The sequence below is a fragment of the Necator americanus genome, chromosome II, assembly GCF_031761385.1.
Source record: "Necator americanus strain Aroian chromosome II, whole genome shotgun sequence".
NCBI classification, from domain to species: domain Eukaryota; kingdom Metazoa; phylum Nematoda; class Chromadorea; order Rhabditida; family Ancylostomatidae; genus Necator; species Necator americanus.
The window spans coordinates 7,196,824-7,213,454 of NC_087372.1; the positions used below are offsets into that span (position 1 = coordinate 7,196,824).

The window sequence follows — 16,631 nt, forward strand, 5'->3', positions numbered from 1 at the left end:
CGAATACTCTTCGTATTTTCATGTCTTTCGGGAAGTTTCACGTAACCATACGGGTAATTTATCACGGCTCATTCATATCTATCCTTAAAAATACTTATTGTCAAGGAAACTAGTGCTTATGAGTGATGAATTAAAGAATAAGCTCAATAGCTTCAGAAATGTATCCCTATTCAGAAATGAATAGCTTCAGAAATGTATTCCACTGAATTCAAAAATTAAAAGGAAATTACTCTATAGTTGTGAAAAATAGAGCAATTACTATCAAATGGAGAAGTTGTCAATTTCTATCCATCCAAATTGCAATTCTTTCTCTCGTTTTCACCTACAAACTCCTCTATGAATGAACGAAGCAGAAGTTTCTGAATTCATCAATTGAATTGTTCAAATAGACTGAAAACGCTGAAATCGGTTACGGTACAAATGATTGTACTAAAAATTCTGTCACCATGGACCAAAGATACATGAAGACTTCTCTCATATTTTTCAAAAATCTCCAAAACGTCTCCGAATGTTATGAAATCCTTGATTCTAAATTCGCAACGAAATCCTGTTGAAAGATTCTCATATGAGGTTTTGCAAGCTAATGAAAAATTCGAGTGAATTCTTATCGTTTTCTTTTTTTGGTATCTCTCTCTCAGAACTACTTCTCAGTCTTTTTCTTAAAATAAATACCTAAAATAGGTGCGCAAATTTCAACTGCTTTATCCTTCCCTTTTGCAAACGTCGCAGGATTTTCTCAAATTTTCATTGTTACCGTACTTTCACATACAAAATGTCGTATTCTGAGAGGGAGATAAGAAATTATTAACGCAATGTACTATACGTTTGAGAAGTACGACGCATATTCGGATAATTTCTCCGAGTCAAGAAAACTATGTCAGAAACACAATTTCCCAAGAGTTCAGACTCTATGGCATACTGTACATTAGGAGCTGCTCAAACACGTAAACGTGTGTATCAAAAAATCCATATGACATCAAATCAGGGACTTGCTTAAAAACATTTTTCTTTCCTAATTTTAGCTTTCTCGCCTCCAAGTCCTTTAAATGAATATTTAATGTTCAAATATAGTTTAAATCACTAAATGCCAACCTACCTCTGGATGTTCTTCATAGACCTCGGAGTATCCTTACTACTTCCGCAAGCCACATACATCTACAGTACCTGCAGAGCATTGTCGTGATTGGCCCAATGTCAAGATCCTCCAATCCTTTTCGCAGTTCCTTTTCGCAAAGTGAAAGTTTAAAAAAAAGCGAATTTTATGTCGTAAACATAATTCTTTTGTTCTAACGTCTGAAAGATTATCTCTAATTCAAAAAAAAAAATACCACAACACATTCCGTACTCCTTAGAAAATAACAAAAACAAGACTTAAATAATGCGAGAGCAATTCGCAAATTTCTTTAGGCTTTTTTTTTTCGAAACTGAATTATTAAGTTTGGCCTTCGAATCGTGTGAATGCAGCGATTGTTTTACTTGCTTCAAACATAAGAAAATTCTCACACTAACTGCAAAAACGCAGTACTGTAATGTCGTAAGGATTCAGGCACCGTACGCCTTCGCTTCCATATTCTTCTCATGCAATACAGCAATTAAAAAAAATTATTATGAATGAGAACATGAATTTCTCACGCTCTCCAAATGCTCTATCCATAGTACTCAGCAATAGGCAGTCAGATTCATCCGAAGTGTTCATACTTGTTTTTTTAGGCGCACTTCCAGATCGGCGTCACTTTCGTCTCCGTCTCCACGTCCGTACGAGTTGACCGTGCCGCAGGTTGGAATCAGTTCACGACCGCCTACCAGTCCTAAGCAAGCAGAAAAGAATTCTCCTAAAGCAGCCGCAAAACCGAGTTTCGTGAGTGATTTGTTTTTTGTTTTCTGCTTGAACAGATGAACTAAAAAGTCAAATTCTTCACCAAATTGCAAGATAATTCATTCGTCTCCAAACTAAAAACAGGATCTTTTCTGTAGGTAAGTTACAGGGGTCTTTATAAACTCCTTGTAAGCTGGAAAAGTGTCACAAATGTCCGAACGCATCATATAAGGACAGAAAATGCAGAAATTGACGGATGATGGGATCTCTGTGGGACAATATACACAGAATTCGCATTACGAGTATGAGCATGGTAACCTCAAACTTTCCCAAATCATCCTGTGAAACGGCGTGAGAACCGCTTTAATCACTACGAGCTACGTTAAAACGCTCAGTCCTTGCACACTCTTCGGTTCGCGCCACCCTCAGGAGCCTATTCATTGATTTTACTTGGGTTGGATACTGAGGAGACCTCATTGATTTTCGACCGCTCGTTCGTGGACGCGGCGCGTGTGCGGTATGGAGCGTTCAGGCGTACCCTGTGGGGACAAAGGCCGTTTCAGACGCAGTTTTTCGGGACGATTTGAGAAAATTAGGCGCTCATATCGTAATCTACAACCCGAACTTTAGATTGTCCCATAGAGACCTCAGCGTCGTCAGCTTTGTGATATGCTGCCTTTAATGTGAGCTGCTCCTTTGTAGACTTCATTATAGGCAGACATAATCAACGAAAACTTCTAAGAGGACGAGCGAAAGTTATACTAGAAATCTCAGCTTTTTGGAAAATCTTTTCCTCTGCGAACTTTTAGAGGAATATAGGGAAAAGATGTAGGAGCAGTTTCAGTTCTGTTATAAAGTTTAAGGATAAAGGGTTTCTGGCGTTAATCAATCCGCTTGGGATGCGCCCCCACGTTCACTTCAATTCAGAATCGTTTGAGGTTTACGAACGTGTATCTGGCCTATACAATGACTTGCGGTGGCTAGCCGATGTGTCAAGTCAGTGCTTTTTTCCTCCCAGACAAGTCTGGTACCTTATTATCGACCCCGGAGGGATGAAGGGCTTGGTGAGCACTGGGGCGGATTCGAACCTCCGATCGATCAGGAAGCAGGAAGCGGAAACTCTAACCTCTAGACCATAACACTTTAAAACAAATTTGCCACTGCCTTCAGAGGGCTTTAATTTAAGACAGTGTTTTAGAATTTTAATAAAGGAGTTGATTTAGAGTTAGCCAGAACAATTTCAGTCATGCTTCTAAAGAGCTGTGGTTACTTGGTTAGTTGAAAACTAGAACGAGGCTAACTGAAAACTTGTATGAAAACACCAAAAGCTTTCCCCATTTTTCCAGCTTCCTCCTGAAAAAGTGTTTTATAATTTTGTTAGGGGTCCATTTTTTCCCTCGTAAGTCCGTTTTTTTCCATAATTTCCTAGCTTACCTCACTTTTTAACCAACAGAAAAAGTAAGCAGTTTTTCCACAGCTTGTTTGTATTCGCTGTTGTTGTGTTCCGAGCGTCAGCCACATTTTGGAAATTGCAGCAATGCGTCATTGTTTTCGCCCTGAAATTTTACACTGAAAACTCATATTTTCCCTAGAAAGAAGTCAGATTGGGAAAAGTTAATTAAGTTTGAAAAAAGTTAAAGACTACGTTTACACGTTCTCTGAAGGCATTTTGAATCGTGAAGAGAAAAAAAAAACATAGACAAGGGAAAAGGGAAAAAAGGGCTGTGTAGAAGGGAATAACCTGAATAAAAATTTTAATTGGCATAAAAATGTGAAAAAAAAAGTGAGAAGAGTTTTGCCACTAGTGAAAATCTATAGAACAGTATAACCGCGAATATAATAGAAGAAATTCTGAATATGATTTTGATAAATAAATGAATACTGTAGTAGTTAATGGAGACAGATGTGTGGCTCTAACGGAGAAATGATTTTTTTGAAACTTTTCACAAATTAATTCAATATTTGTGATTACATACTTGTATTTCCAATTCTACATTATTACAAAAATTTAATATCCACGATGTTAGATGTAGTTCTGTTTTGTAACAATGCCAAATTCACATCCCCTCCCATCTTTTCTGACCTCTCCAAAGAGGAATTTGTGCGGTTAAGTTTTTATACAAGCACTACAGTAATCGGAAAATATTACTTATTTTGTAAAATAACAACAGCACAGAGATTGCTATTTAAGTGAATAACCTTATGTGACTCGATGTGGTGAAGTCGACCTGATCCATGTTACTGTAAGAAAAAATTCGGTGTCATTCAGTGCAGATCAACCACTGAATTACGCCACTGAGCCGCTCTCAAAACTTGTTCTTCTTCTTCTAGGAAATGCGCCCTAGAAGTAGATCACGGCATTTGCTTTTCCAACGTCTATTATTATAAATATGAAATTGTCACTAAATTCATTCTAAGCGAATCTGCGCTACTCACTCAGCCCCCTTTGTTTGGTCTTAGTCTTCCTAGGTTATTACTAAATCCCACAGAATCCTATCAAACTATTCATTTCTTCTTGCAAAAGAAAAAGTATCCTTTTGAGAATGTTCCCATAGATTTATCCACAGAAGTATAGACGTCATTCACGTCAAACTGCAACTGCTGTCATGAATAGAAGCAATTGCAGACATAGATGACAAATTATGCCCTTATGAGCTTTACTCCGTATTCTCCAGGTGATTAGCACATATTCTGAGAAAACTAAACACCTCCCATTTTTATATGATCGTGTCTTCTATTCAACAACTCTCATCCGCAGCTATCACTCGAGGCATTTCACTCTCTGTTATTGACGGCGGAGTAAATGGCATTGTACGTCTCTGTCTGCTCAAAGGGCTAACTAGCGAAAGCTACCGTAGCAACGGACGGGCAGCTATCGCGCTTTAATGCATACATGTAGATTGTTGTTTCGCTTTGCGCTTCAATCCACGTCGTGCTTTCCTCTCTCGATATATTGCAGAATTTTTACGCTACCGTTTCCATCTATACTGCAGAGGTTCTTTTGATTTTGCTGAATATTTCTCTGCAAGAAAACTTGAATCTGCATATTTTTGCAGATCATTATGCTAATTTCCATCTGCTGCTGATACTGCATCTGAGAAAATCAGTGAGAAAAAATTCCAGCTTACAAATTTGTTTTGGGTCAAAATTTTAGCCAAAGGTTTGCAAGTGAACTCTCTTAGAGCAATTTTAATGCAGAAAGAATCAATTACTTTGAGGAAATGGGAAGTGCTAGCAACTTAGTCCCGGGAATTCTGAGTGAGTTGTACGTTTCTTATTTTTCATCTACAGCCACTTTCCGCACATTGCTAATGTTTCAGCCATTTCTTTTCTTACTCCGCCAACCTGTCAACCTGCATGCTCTGCTTTGGTTTAAATAAATAATAGTAAATGGTTAGCCCCATAGTAAAGGAAGGAAACATAGTAAACATTTCAGTAAATAACAACTTCAATAATAGCCAAGCATGGCTCGTACGCATGATAAAAAAGAAAAGCTGCTAGGATTAAAGGCATCACCTCACGAATCTGAGGTGGTGCGGGTTTCAGGTGGGTTATGCCTACGCGGGTTCGCAGATTAAGAAGAAGGACGGGGGTGATTCCGTCCATTTCTTCCTAATTGCCGCAAAAAGCGGCGCGTGCACAAGGCTAGCACGCACCAATCGGGGTCGTTGTAGAAAATAGCGCCCCGGGACGTCCGAGACCTCATCTTCCGGGCAGTTTTTTACGGCCATTAGGAAGAAATGCACGGAATCACCCTCCTCCCCATATTCTACGATCCCGAATAGGCACAACCCACCTGAAAAACCCGCACCACCCCAGATTCGTGGGGTGATGCCTTAAAATAGGAAGAGTTAGCGAAGGTATACGAAGACGTCGAGTTTTCTGGAATACGTCATACTTGTCTCGAGAGCACAAGCGTACGAAATTGCGTCTATTCATCCCATATTGCTTAGTTTCCTCCCTTCCCTCCTCCTCCAATAATATCAACTTATACTTGGGACGCGGGTGAAAACGGGAACAAAACAAAAGTTGGATGAACATTCAAAATAATATTAAAATAATAACATATAATAATAGTGAAACTAATAAACCTGTTAAAAATCGTCGCGAACTGCAAGAGCAGAGAGAAAGAAATGTTTCAGTAACTTCGTCAGAGAAACATAAAACCTGCGGTCCCACCGATAAGTTAAACAGACATAAATGTGTCTACTAAAAACAAAACATCTACAAAAACAAATAAACTATCACAAACAGGAAAAAGAGTAATTATTTGTAGTTAGCTGGAGAAACAACAAACCAATTATCTTCTGTTTTCTTCTGAGTAACTCATCATCACTTAGTTCGAGGTTGCTACGGTAACGTTACGGTAAGAATGTAACTAAGTACAAGTCAGAGTTAAAGAGTAGATAACGGCTGATAAGCGGGATCGATACGCCCGGATTACTTGCACTCATCGGCTGATAATTAGCGCCTGCTACCAGGGAATTAACACTATTCAAAGAGTTGTAGAGAAGCTCATTCGATGTGAGATCTCGTCCAGTTGCTAGGCGTGTTAGCAGCTTTTCTTCTCAGGAAACCTTTTTTCTCAGGATAGTTCATCGTTCAGCGTTCGACTCGTGATTTTTTCTTCTATAATTCCTCCTCCCTCTCATACTTCATCAACTAATAACACCCTCGCGTTTTTTCTCTTGTTTGAAATCATCTTTCTGGAATAAAGTGCTTAATATGGTTTTGTAATTCAAAAGCTGTTATAATGTTTTTCAACAGTGACCCTAGTACTCTCGCAATTCCAGCAATTCATTATTTATTCTATTATTTATTATTTATTTATTCTGCAGCAGTATTCCAGAGAATCATTCCGGAAAAAAATCGTTTTGGAGAAAAAAATGAATGGTTTGCACTTTTCGATGAAGGTAAGAGTAACGAGTTTTCGTTAAAAAACGATATTGATATCAAATACTAGTTAGCTGGGAATGAATGTTTCGTCTCCTATAGCAATAAATAATTATAAAAGAAAATTCCCGGAAAAGAAATAAATGCAGTTCAATGGGGTCAGAAAGGTGCGCAATTCTAATCTTTTAATTGCCATCTATGCATGTTCACAGCTTTCTAATTCGAACCGGTAGTGAGTAATTTTTTTGAGTCATTGGGTGGTTTAAATTGTACACTTGTATAGAAAATATAAAAGAGAAACGATAATAGTATGTTATTCTGGAAACTACTTTTAGTTTAACAATATCCATACATGGATATCTACACATTTCTCATAGGAGCAAGTTATCTACGCAATGCATTAATGGAGTTTCGCTACTGAGTTCTTCGTCTTCTCCCTTAGTCAGATGTTCGAATCAGTGGTATCCCAAATCCAAGGTTTAGCATTGAAGTTACCATATTTGTTAGCCTAGAAACGCTTATTTTTTTTAAAATGCAGCATCCTAGCATAACTTGTCCGGTATACACGGATTTCGATAGTTTAGATTAAGTTCTTTTACACTCGGTTTTATTTTATTTTTTGTTCTACCACCGGTTACAACAAATTCATGTGATCATTCAATTCATTCACGAAACATGCGATCCTAGGGGACACGAATGTCGTCTCATTGGGAGAAAATGTTTTGAATCCTGTTCTCAATGGGGTGGACGAGTTTGCAACAGTTATTCTCAACTGGTCGGACGCTCCTGTAATACTTATAAACATGGATACATTGTGTCTAGAGTGATAATGGTGCAAGCTCGCACGCAGATCAAATAAGAGAAGCATTTCCCCCAACAAAATCCAGTCAAAATAGAGAAACTTCAGTACCACAACAATTTACGCCTTTATTCCACGGTCATGTATCTGGAAACTCGTCCAAATCTATGACAATAATCGTTTTTATCGTCAACACGCCTCTGGATTGTTCACCATTTTTCTAAGAGCATATCGCCACACAGAAGATTTCTTGGTTCGAGATTTCTCAAAAGTTATTGTCTAAAAAATTCATTAAAGCACGTTGAAAATAAAAAAATTCTCTTACTGAAAATTTTTGCGAAAATACCTAGAGAACTTTGATCTTGGTTAGGAAATTAAATGCAACTTCCTGGAATGCCAACAATAACCGTTCATAATATTGTTTAGCATATGTCGATGTTTGATCCCACCGTAAAAGTCGATCGTCAACCGCCACCGATGCCGGACACCAATGGCGTCGAGTATCCGAGAGCGGCCAGTTGGGCGTCCGGCACGTGCCAAGCCGTAATGAAGGATGATAAAGGTTCGGGCACACATAACCTATGCAATTTGCCCTTTTATATTTTACATGATTTCTACTATTTTTCTAGGATGCCAACTCTTTCGCTGCTTCCTCTACGAGGCACTCGCAGAAGAGAATCTTTCCTTCGTTGAAGCTGTCGACAAATTGAAGAAAATGAAGAACAGTGACGAAAAGAAGGTGATATCAAATTGTTGGTTATTTTTTCGTGGAGCTCAGCAGATCATGCAGCTGGAGCTACAATATACAACAGTACACGAGTGTGCAATTGCAGAATAATTCCTGCGTAGAAGGTTCGAAACGAAATGAATCACGGTGCAGTTGCGTAAGCGCTTGAAGCGATACAGCGGAAGCGTAGCGGTTAGCATCTAGAGGTGACCCTCACTGACACCATTCCTCGCTGTGGTTCTCGACGGTCCCACCTCGATATTTCCATCGCACCGCTTTGAGAGCAGCCGCCTACGCAACTGAACAGTGCTTCATGTCGTTTTGATACTGCTGTACAAGCTAACATAACTATATGAAAATTGGTTAAATTTGAGAGGATTAAATGGATTTATGCTGCAGAAATTTCTACTATTCTTCTCTTAGTACACTAGGCATACGGGGAAAAAGAAAAAATTGCAAACGCACAGCCGAATCCATGAGTATGCGTTTGTTTCAATCCGTATAAATCTGCGTTATTTTCTTAAAGGTAGACCTGTAAAATAAAAATGGATCGCAAGGTTTTCAAATGAGCCAGCGTCTCCATATCATGGGTTAAGTCTAATCATGTATAGTTCGTTCGATTCGTGGAAAAGAGCGAAATTCAGTTCCACCTCTGTTCTACGGCTATTACGATACGGAAAAACTGATCCATGGATTTCGATAAAAGAGAATGGGTGGAAACAGCGCCCATTGATAATAATATCATAAGGAACTACTATTAAATTCATGAAGTTCTTCAAATACATGAAATTTTCAGGAGTACGCCAAGGAGATTGTTCAACTCTACTCGCCTTACATCAATCTGAGCAGTGGAGCAATGAAGGTCAGCCGCTTTCTTTCAAAGGGAAAAACCCAGAATGTTCCGCTTAGGTTTTCTCTAAAAGAAAACTTCGAACGATAGGAATGGTCGATTTATTGCTGAAGTTTTATACACTGGATTTATGGACTCTTTCGATCTGAACACTTTTCAGAGCATGAAAGATGCTGTGGAATCGGAAAATGTCGATGCGGAAGGGTTTGCAGCTGCCGTAAAAGAGGTATCGGAATATTTTTCATTAAAACAATTCACAAAAGAACAACTTTCAAGCTTGTTCTCTTCAAAATATGTGGGGAAAAATCAATAAAGGCGAAAGAACATATGATCATCATTAAAACACTCATCAAGTAGAGTCTCACTTGATTTTCAGGTTAAACGCCTTCTAGAAAATGATCAATTTCCACGTTTTCGACGCTCAGAAATCTACCTGAATTATCTGGAGGAACTACTGCCGAGATCTTACGCGGAACGATGGGCCACCAGTTTTGAGGCTCTTCTGGGGAATCACGTACGTCACAATTTTCGTTTACAAAATTTCATCTGTTTTCAAGACAAAATACAAGCGCTCGTGGCAAATTTTTTTTTTGATTCCGATAATGCGCGGTTTTTTTTTGTTTTACAATTCAAAAATTCCGGCAGATTTTTAATGTATTAGGTAGAAACAAATGTATTAGATACAACAAGTGACGCAATGCAGACAGCTTACAACAATTAGACTGCGTTATGGCTAGGAACAACACCGTTCGTAGCAGAACAGAATATGTAAGGGAATTCCTATGTATTTCAGGTTGGACGCCATCATTTCCGTATATTCCTACGTGGTATCCATGCTGAGGAAAATTTGCGATTCTGGGAAGCTGTGGTAGAGTTTCGAAGTCAGAAGAACAAAAGTCCGGCTCAACTTACAGCCGGAAAAAGTTGCCTGAACACATTCTTAGCCGAAGGAGCTAATAATGAGGTAAGCATTGAGTACATCTCATTAGCGAGACCTCATCAGATCCAACTACTACTAAATGATAAAGAAATTTGGACGAGATAGTGGTTATGAGAGCAATGAAATGAGAAACCAGACAAGAAAAAGGAGAGCAGTTGCAGTAGGATCAAAACGACACGAAGGCACAGTGCAGTTGGGTAAGCCGCTGCGCTCGCGGTGGAGTTTAGCGGTTAGGGTCGTTAAGGGACCCTTTCTAGCACTTCTCATTGCTGTAGTTCGCAATGGTCCCACCTCGATTCTAACCGCTATCTGCATCGCTTCGTTTGCTGCGCAGTCGCTTACGCAAATGCATCGTGCTTCATATCTTTTTGACCCGACTATATGCATTTATATATGTATTTGATTTATTTCTGTTTGTATTTTCTACATGTTCTATACTTTTCATCTTTCGATCTTTGATAATTATATTATAATTATTAAAGATCAAAGGATGAAAAGTAATCCCCCGTAGTCTTGTGAGAACATACACCGCATACGTAAGAGATTAATCATGCGCTGATCAGTTTATCTTCCACCCTTTATAGGCTAAAGAAGGTAGCAGAACGAAAACTTTATAAATGAAATAAAAAATCAACAGCGAATAAAAACAAAAAAACGAATGGACAAATAAAATGTAAGGAATGGTTTCAAAAATGTGCAGAAGAAATGAAGACGTACACAGTTCTGTAGGCCGTAGGTCACAAAATTGTGTACTTTTTGCTTTATTCTCGAGGAAAACGCACCTTCAACTGCCCATAACGCTAACGCTTGCAAACGTTGGACTCTTATTCCCAAATTCAAGTTCAATTTAAATATTCTCACGCTTAATCAGATCCTAAATCTTATATGCAACAAGCTATCTATCTGAATTATTGGAAAATAAGTGAATTTTCAACATTAGAGAAAACAATTGGATTTTTTTTGGAAATGCTACATATAATAGACTTACTATAATTACTGTGAAATCCAACTTCACAGTAATTTTTTCTTATCATAAAACCATCGGATCCTAATTTGATACAAATGTCTTAAAATAAACTTTAAACGTTCAATTCTATGTCATCATTTAAAAGAAGAACATTTAGGACATCAGCGCTTTTTTGTCGTCGGTGATTTTTTGGAAATAGCATTTTCCATCCACGACATGGCCATTACAGTGCAGTACAAATCAAACCCATCTCGATTGTCTCGCATACATTTCGAATTTCTTTTTCTGTAGACACCTGTCCGATCGATCCGTGGTTCGAATTCGCCCTAGTGCTCACCAAGTCTTTAATCCCTCCGGGGTCGATAAACTGGTGCCACTGCAAGTCATTGTATAGGCCAGTTACGCGTTCATAAACCTCAAACGATTCTGAATTGAAGTGAACGTGGGGGCGCATCCCAAGCGGATTGATTAACACCAGAACTTTATCCTTTATCCCTTATAGACCTCATAGATAGGATTTATTTTCTTTCACGACGCTCCTAAGAAATGAATGTACGCACATTAATGAACTACAAAGAAGAACCGCTCAAATACACATAACTTAAATCGCTTAGTGAGAAGGAGATGATTATTTATATATCGCTGTTGCATTGCCATTATCATTCTGCGTTTCTGAGTCGTATTTACAGTTGAGCAGAAAAAAACATCGTTTCAGTATACCATTTATGAGGACTTTTTTCATAGTATTATGAAAAAAATGCCACTCAACGTCGTTTTACATGAATCTTACGTATTCAACTTATATGTTTCATAATAGATTACGACATAATTCTTGCTCTAGAGATATTCAAGTGCAGCTTCGAAGATTTTCTATGTTAGGTTCTGCCCGTTATTAAAGAAGTTCGTGACATAGTTGCAAGTGCTACAGCAAAAACGCAAAAAGCTCGCTGAACAAACCTGAAAATCATATGGATCAACAGCATCAAGGTGATCAGTTTATCCAACGAGACAACTCTTTACACCCATACCAAAAGACGAAGTGAAAACCTAAACGATGGACTATATGTTAATAAACGACCTTATGCCTTAACTATTGATGAATTTAATTCAGTACTATTTCATTTTATAGTTCGTAAAAGTGTAAGGCGTTGTATCGTTGGCTAAAAATCGTTCGCTGTCCTATCCTACTGCTGCTATTAACTTTAGAATTTCTATATTTTCCACAAGTTTACTACTTCGAAGACATGAACGTCCTCAACATCTCTCTTTACTACTGGATAGGTACCAAATTGAAAATCCCCAAAATGCTGCCCCAAGAAAATGCTAGTAAACAATGGCGGAAGCTCATGCTGAGCACCGCAGCGGTCTCGGGAAGCACTACTTGGGAAAGCAGTCCTAGAATATGCGTCCAAACAATCGTTTCTAGCAAAAAAAAACATCCAGATAAGAAACTGAAATGTACTGTACGATATATTCAAATGTAGTTATTTTCTTGCACAAAATGTAGTGTGGTCGAAAGAGGAACGGCTGTTATTTTTAAAAAGAAGTTAGATCTTCAGGTGTTCCTTCCGTTTGGTGTTCGACAGGTGATTGAGAAGAAAATACAAGAGAAGGAGGTTGATATATCGCTTTTCGACGAAGCTATTAAGCATGTTGAGCAGGTACGTTCAGAACAGTACTATACGGAGGTACTGTAAAATCAGGGTAGTTGGAATTTTCATAGATTCTAAGTGTTTCGCACAAAATTTTTCTCAGTTTATGATTACTTACCCAGTCCTGAGTTACATCAAGTCTGGTATGTGGATCAAGATTATTTCAAGACAAAACTTCGTAGTTTCTTTTTTCTGTTTTGATTGTTTCCATTCAATTGAAAACATACAAAACCTCCAGTGAGCCGCATAGTTTATTAGAAAACAGGAAAGGTTTTTTTTTACTTCTAGGTCCTACGCAACGATCCATATGTACGCTTTCTGCAAAGCCCCCAGTACCTTAATCTACTGGCAAAGCTCAAGAATTAAAGTTTTTTTTCTTGGTTTTGTTTTGTTTCAGTTGTGTATTTTGTCGTGTCTACAAACGAAGACACACAGAATCGCAATAATTTTTTCTGTCGACAATTCCACATTCCTCCAGATATTCTCGTAGAGCGTGATCTCTGTTTTGCGTCTCTCATTTTGATAATCTCCATACTTTTCAGCTGAATGTTCTATTTATGAGCTTATAGCATCTTTAATTAATAAATTTCCCGCAATAAATACATCTCTTTTCTGTGAGACTTGTGCATATCAAGTGGAACAAAGGTTTTTGAAACCAAACGACTCAAAGAAAAATTTTTGTTTTTTCTTTTCAGTGAATTGTAAATTAGAGGTAGCGGTCGGATTGATTTGATTGATTTGAAAGTGCGCCAAGAGTGGTAAGGTGAGGAAATCTAGGACTGTCTAGTCTAGTTCTCATCATCTCACGCTGAAGCAAATCACGCTTGAAGACATCATCCCACGAATCTGAGGTGGTACGGATTTCAGGTGGAGTATTCGTATGCGGAATGGTAGATTATGGGCGGTTATGGGGGGGGGGGAGGGTGATTCCGCCAATTTCTTCCTAACTGCCGGAAAAATGCGGCGCCGCACAGCGCTGGCGCACCCCAATAGAACTCGTTGTGTAAAATAGCGCGCCGGAACGCTCGAAGCCGTATCTTCTGGGCCAATTTTTTACGGCAATTAGGAAGAAATGGACGGAATCACCTTTCTCTGCATAATCTACGATCCCGTATACGATACTCAATCACAAATCCGTACCATCTCAGATTCGTGGGGTGATGCCTTTAATAAGACAAAGAAAATAGAATTTGAAATTCCACTCCGTCGATAGCACATCAACATGTACTCTCTCAAATTCAAAATAAAATACTAACAATCAGCTCCTCTTAACTCCACATGGTACGCACATTACTTCAAAGATTTGAGATTTCCAACATATCAGGCTGCCATTTGTTATTGTTATTATTGTTTTCTCCCTGGTAGATACAAACCCAGTAATTACATCTGAAAATACTATACAATTCAGAATTTTCGATGCAAACTAACAATCAAGTGTATTTCAAAACATAAATTGTGTGAAGAAAGACTCTCATTAGTGGAGGAATTATAGAGAGAAAATTTTCTCTCATAATCGTTCCTTTGATTCCTTCAGGAAAGAGGATGTTCCATTGACAGCCAGAATTAGAAGTTCTCATCTAATATTCAGCAGTAATGCTGCAATTGTGAGCACATTAAAAGAGAACGTTTGGGTGCGCTGAAATTTCCAGGACAGTAGGACCAAATGGGTCCACAGCTTTCGTTCATATGTACTTTAGTCACATCTTTGAGAGAATTAGTGAGACATCAAATAGGCTGCATTTTCGTAGATCACTTATCGTGTGTCCACTCATGCTTATCAAAAATTCTAGTGGGAAACGAAAGCTGATCAGTACATTCACCATAGTATACATAATTGCCAGCGTTTATTGCTGGGATCGTCACCCTCTCGCGCTAGTAACACTATTTTTTAAACAAGATAACAAACAGATAACAAGATGAGAAAGCAAGCGTGCATATAAAGCATACCAAGTCACAAGCAGAAGAGTTGTCGTATAGATTATCTAAGACGTTTATTGATTTCCTTAAAAAGTACGAAGCTTCTTCGCAGATGTAAAAATTGTGATCAATGTATTAAAAAAAAAACTTCAGCCATCATGTTCCCATCATCTATACAAGGAAAATAGGTGAATACTAGTAATGTATCTTATAAGCTAAAGGACTTACTACGATATACTGATGTTCACAATCAAGAATCCTCGCAATTGTCGTTGCATTCTAAAAACCCAAAACGATAGGTTAACTGAAGGGAAAATGCAAAAGAACTTATTAAATCGATCATTGCTGGGAGATATTGTGGATTATCACTAAGGATTAAGCCCGGTCATTTCTACGCGATTCAAGAGGAGAAACCTGATAACTGCATTAAGCAATCTTTCTTATTATTTCTTGCTTGGATAATTGATAAGTTATTAGTTGTTGTTACCAAACGCTGCCACTCATTAGCATGGTCTAGTTCCATTCATTTCCACATTTACATCGACGCTACATCGTCGTAATTATTGTGCTTGATTTAATGCTGGCAGTATCTTTCAAGAAATCCCTACAAACCATCCGAGAGTATGTTCAGATTTGAAAACTATTGAAATCAGAAACAGACAAATTACATGCTACGGTGATTGACACCTTATTACTTGTCTTCTGTTTTGTGCATACGACGTAGCATGGCTTGGAATGAAGGAGTCATTTGAAATCCATTGTTTCAGCGAGTTTAAGTAGGTCAAAATGGACTCAGAATAGAATATAAGTTTCAGTTTCATTTCGAATCAGAGTAACCGAAACAGTAGAACTCTGATATTCCAGCGGAAGTAGTAGGGGACTACGGTATGCATAGGAAAAGTAACGATAATGAGTTGTGGAAGTAGAGAACGGATAGCTAGCAGATACGTCACCCTATACCAGTCCTTCCTAATCCAAACAAGAACAGCCGGTCATCATGGGATTCATTAAAAGATGGAAAAATAGCATTGTTTATCGTTGAGTCAAGAAATATGCATTGTGAGGAGATCATAGGCTGAGTGAATGCCTGAATGAGGTGCGGTCGTTTTCAATAATTAGGTTTGCAACAACACCACTAGGCTACGGCCATTTGCGAGCCACCGTCTACTAGCAGTTTCCACAAACCCTGAGCTGTATATTGACGAACGATTGCAGCTACGAAAGAGAATTTCAACAGAGATGTGCTGGAGTCAATTGGGCATTCAATTTCCTGAACAAGTGTTTGATGTCAATCCCCATCGCCAACGCAGTCAAGCTGCAAGCCTTATCATCATCGCCTATCATTATCATGATGCACGAATCGGAAACTTGGGCAGGACATGATGGAGAAGCTTGACTAGGAGTAGAGAGAAAGCCGTTTAGACCGCAGTTAGGCTACTTACGGAGAACTTGCTCAGAAGTGAAAATGGTGTACCGACGGATGACATGTGGAAAACATCGACATTTTTCCCGGCCTTCTGAAGTATTCATAGAAAACCATATTCGCTTTTTTGGTCACGTTATGAGAAAATCGTCCGATTGTCTTGTCCAAGTTGCCCTGAGGATGCTTCCAGACCCAGACTGGAAAAGGCCTCCTCGCGTAGATGAAAGTCTTGGATCGAGGTGGTAAAGGAAGATCTGAGGACATGCAGTTCAGTGGAGAGGTAAAATCTCGCTGGTTATGGAATAGCGACGGATGGATGGATTCTATGCCAACTTCAGCTAGAGATCGAACAGGATGTGCTCGGATATCTCTAAGGACGACATACCCCAGCTAAGACGCGGATAGTCGCGTTAGACCGGAAAATCCGCAGAGCGTTTATTTTAAAGTAAGCCATGAAGGACTCCGATCTGAAAAAATATCGCCTGCAGTTTAACCTCGTTCTGGACGCCGAACTGACATAGAAAACTAGTCTCTACCCGATGGCTGAAAGCGAGGCAAAGTGAGAGGTAAAGCTACTACTCGCAAATTATCGATAACACTTGGGTGCGACCAGAAAACCAGTGTCAACGATGAATCGTTGCTTTTCA

At 38.7% G+C, this 16,631-nt stretch overlaps 1 protein-coding gene across 1 annotated transcript; it reads left to right on the top strand.

Annotated features, from left to right (window-relative positions):
* Positions 1-7,937: 7,937 nt before the first annotated feature.
* RB195_017064 (uncharacterized protein) lies at positions 7,938-13,010 on the top strand (the record flags this gene model as incomplete). The annotated part of the gene is made up of 8 exons (XM_064183890.1): positions 7,938-8,070; positions 8,138-8,247; positions 9,032-9,097; positions 9,246-9,311; positions 9,462-9,599; positions 9,879-10,049; positions 12,552-12,653; positions 12,933-13,010. The coding sequence occupies 8 exons, from the start codon at positions 7,938-7,940 to the stop codon at positions 13,008-13,010; spliced, it is 864 nt and encodes a 287-aa protein (XP_064039771.1).
* Positions 13,011-16,631: the final 3,621 nt, after the last annotated feature.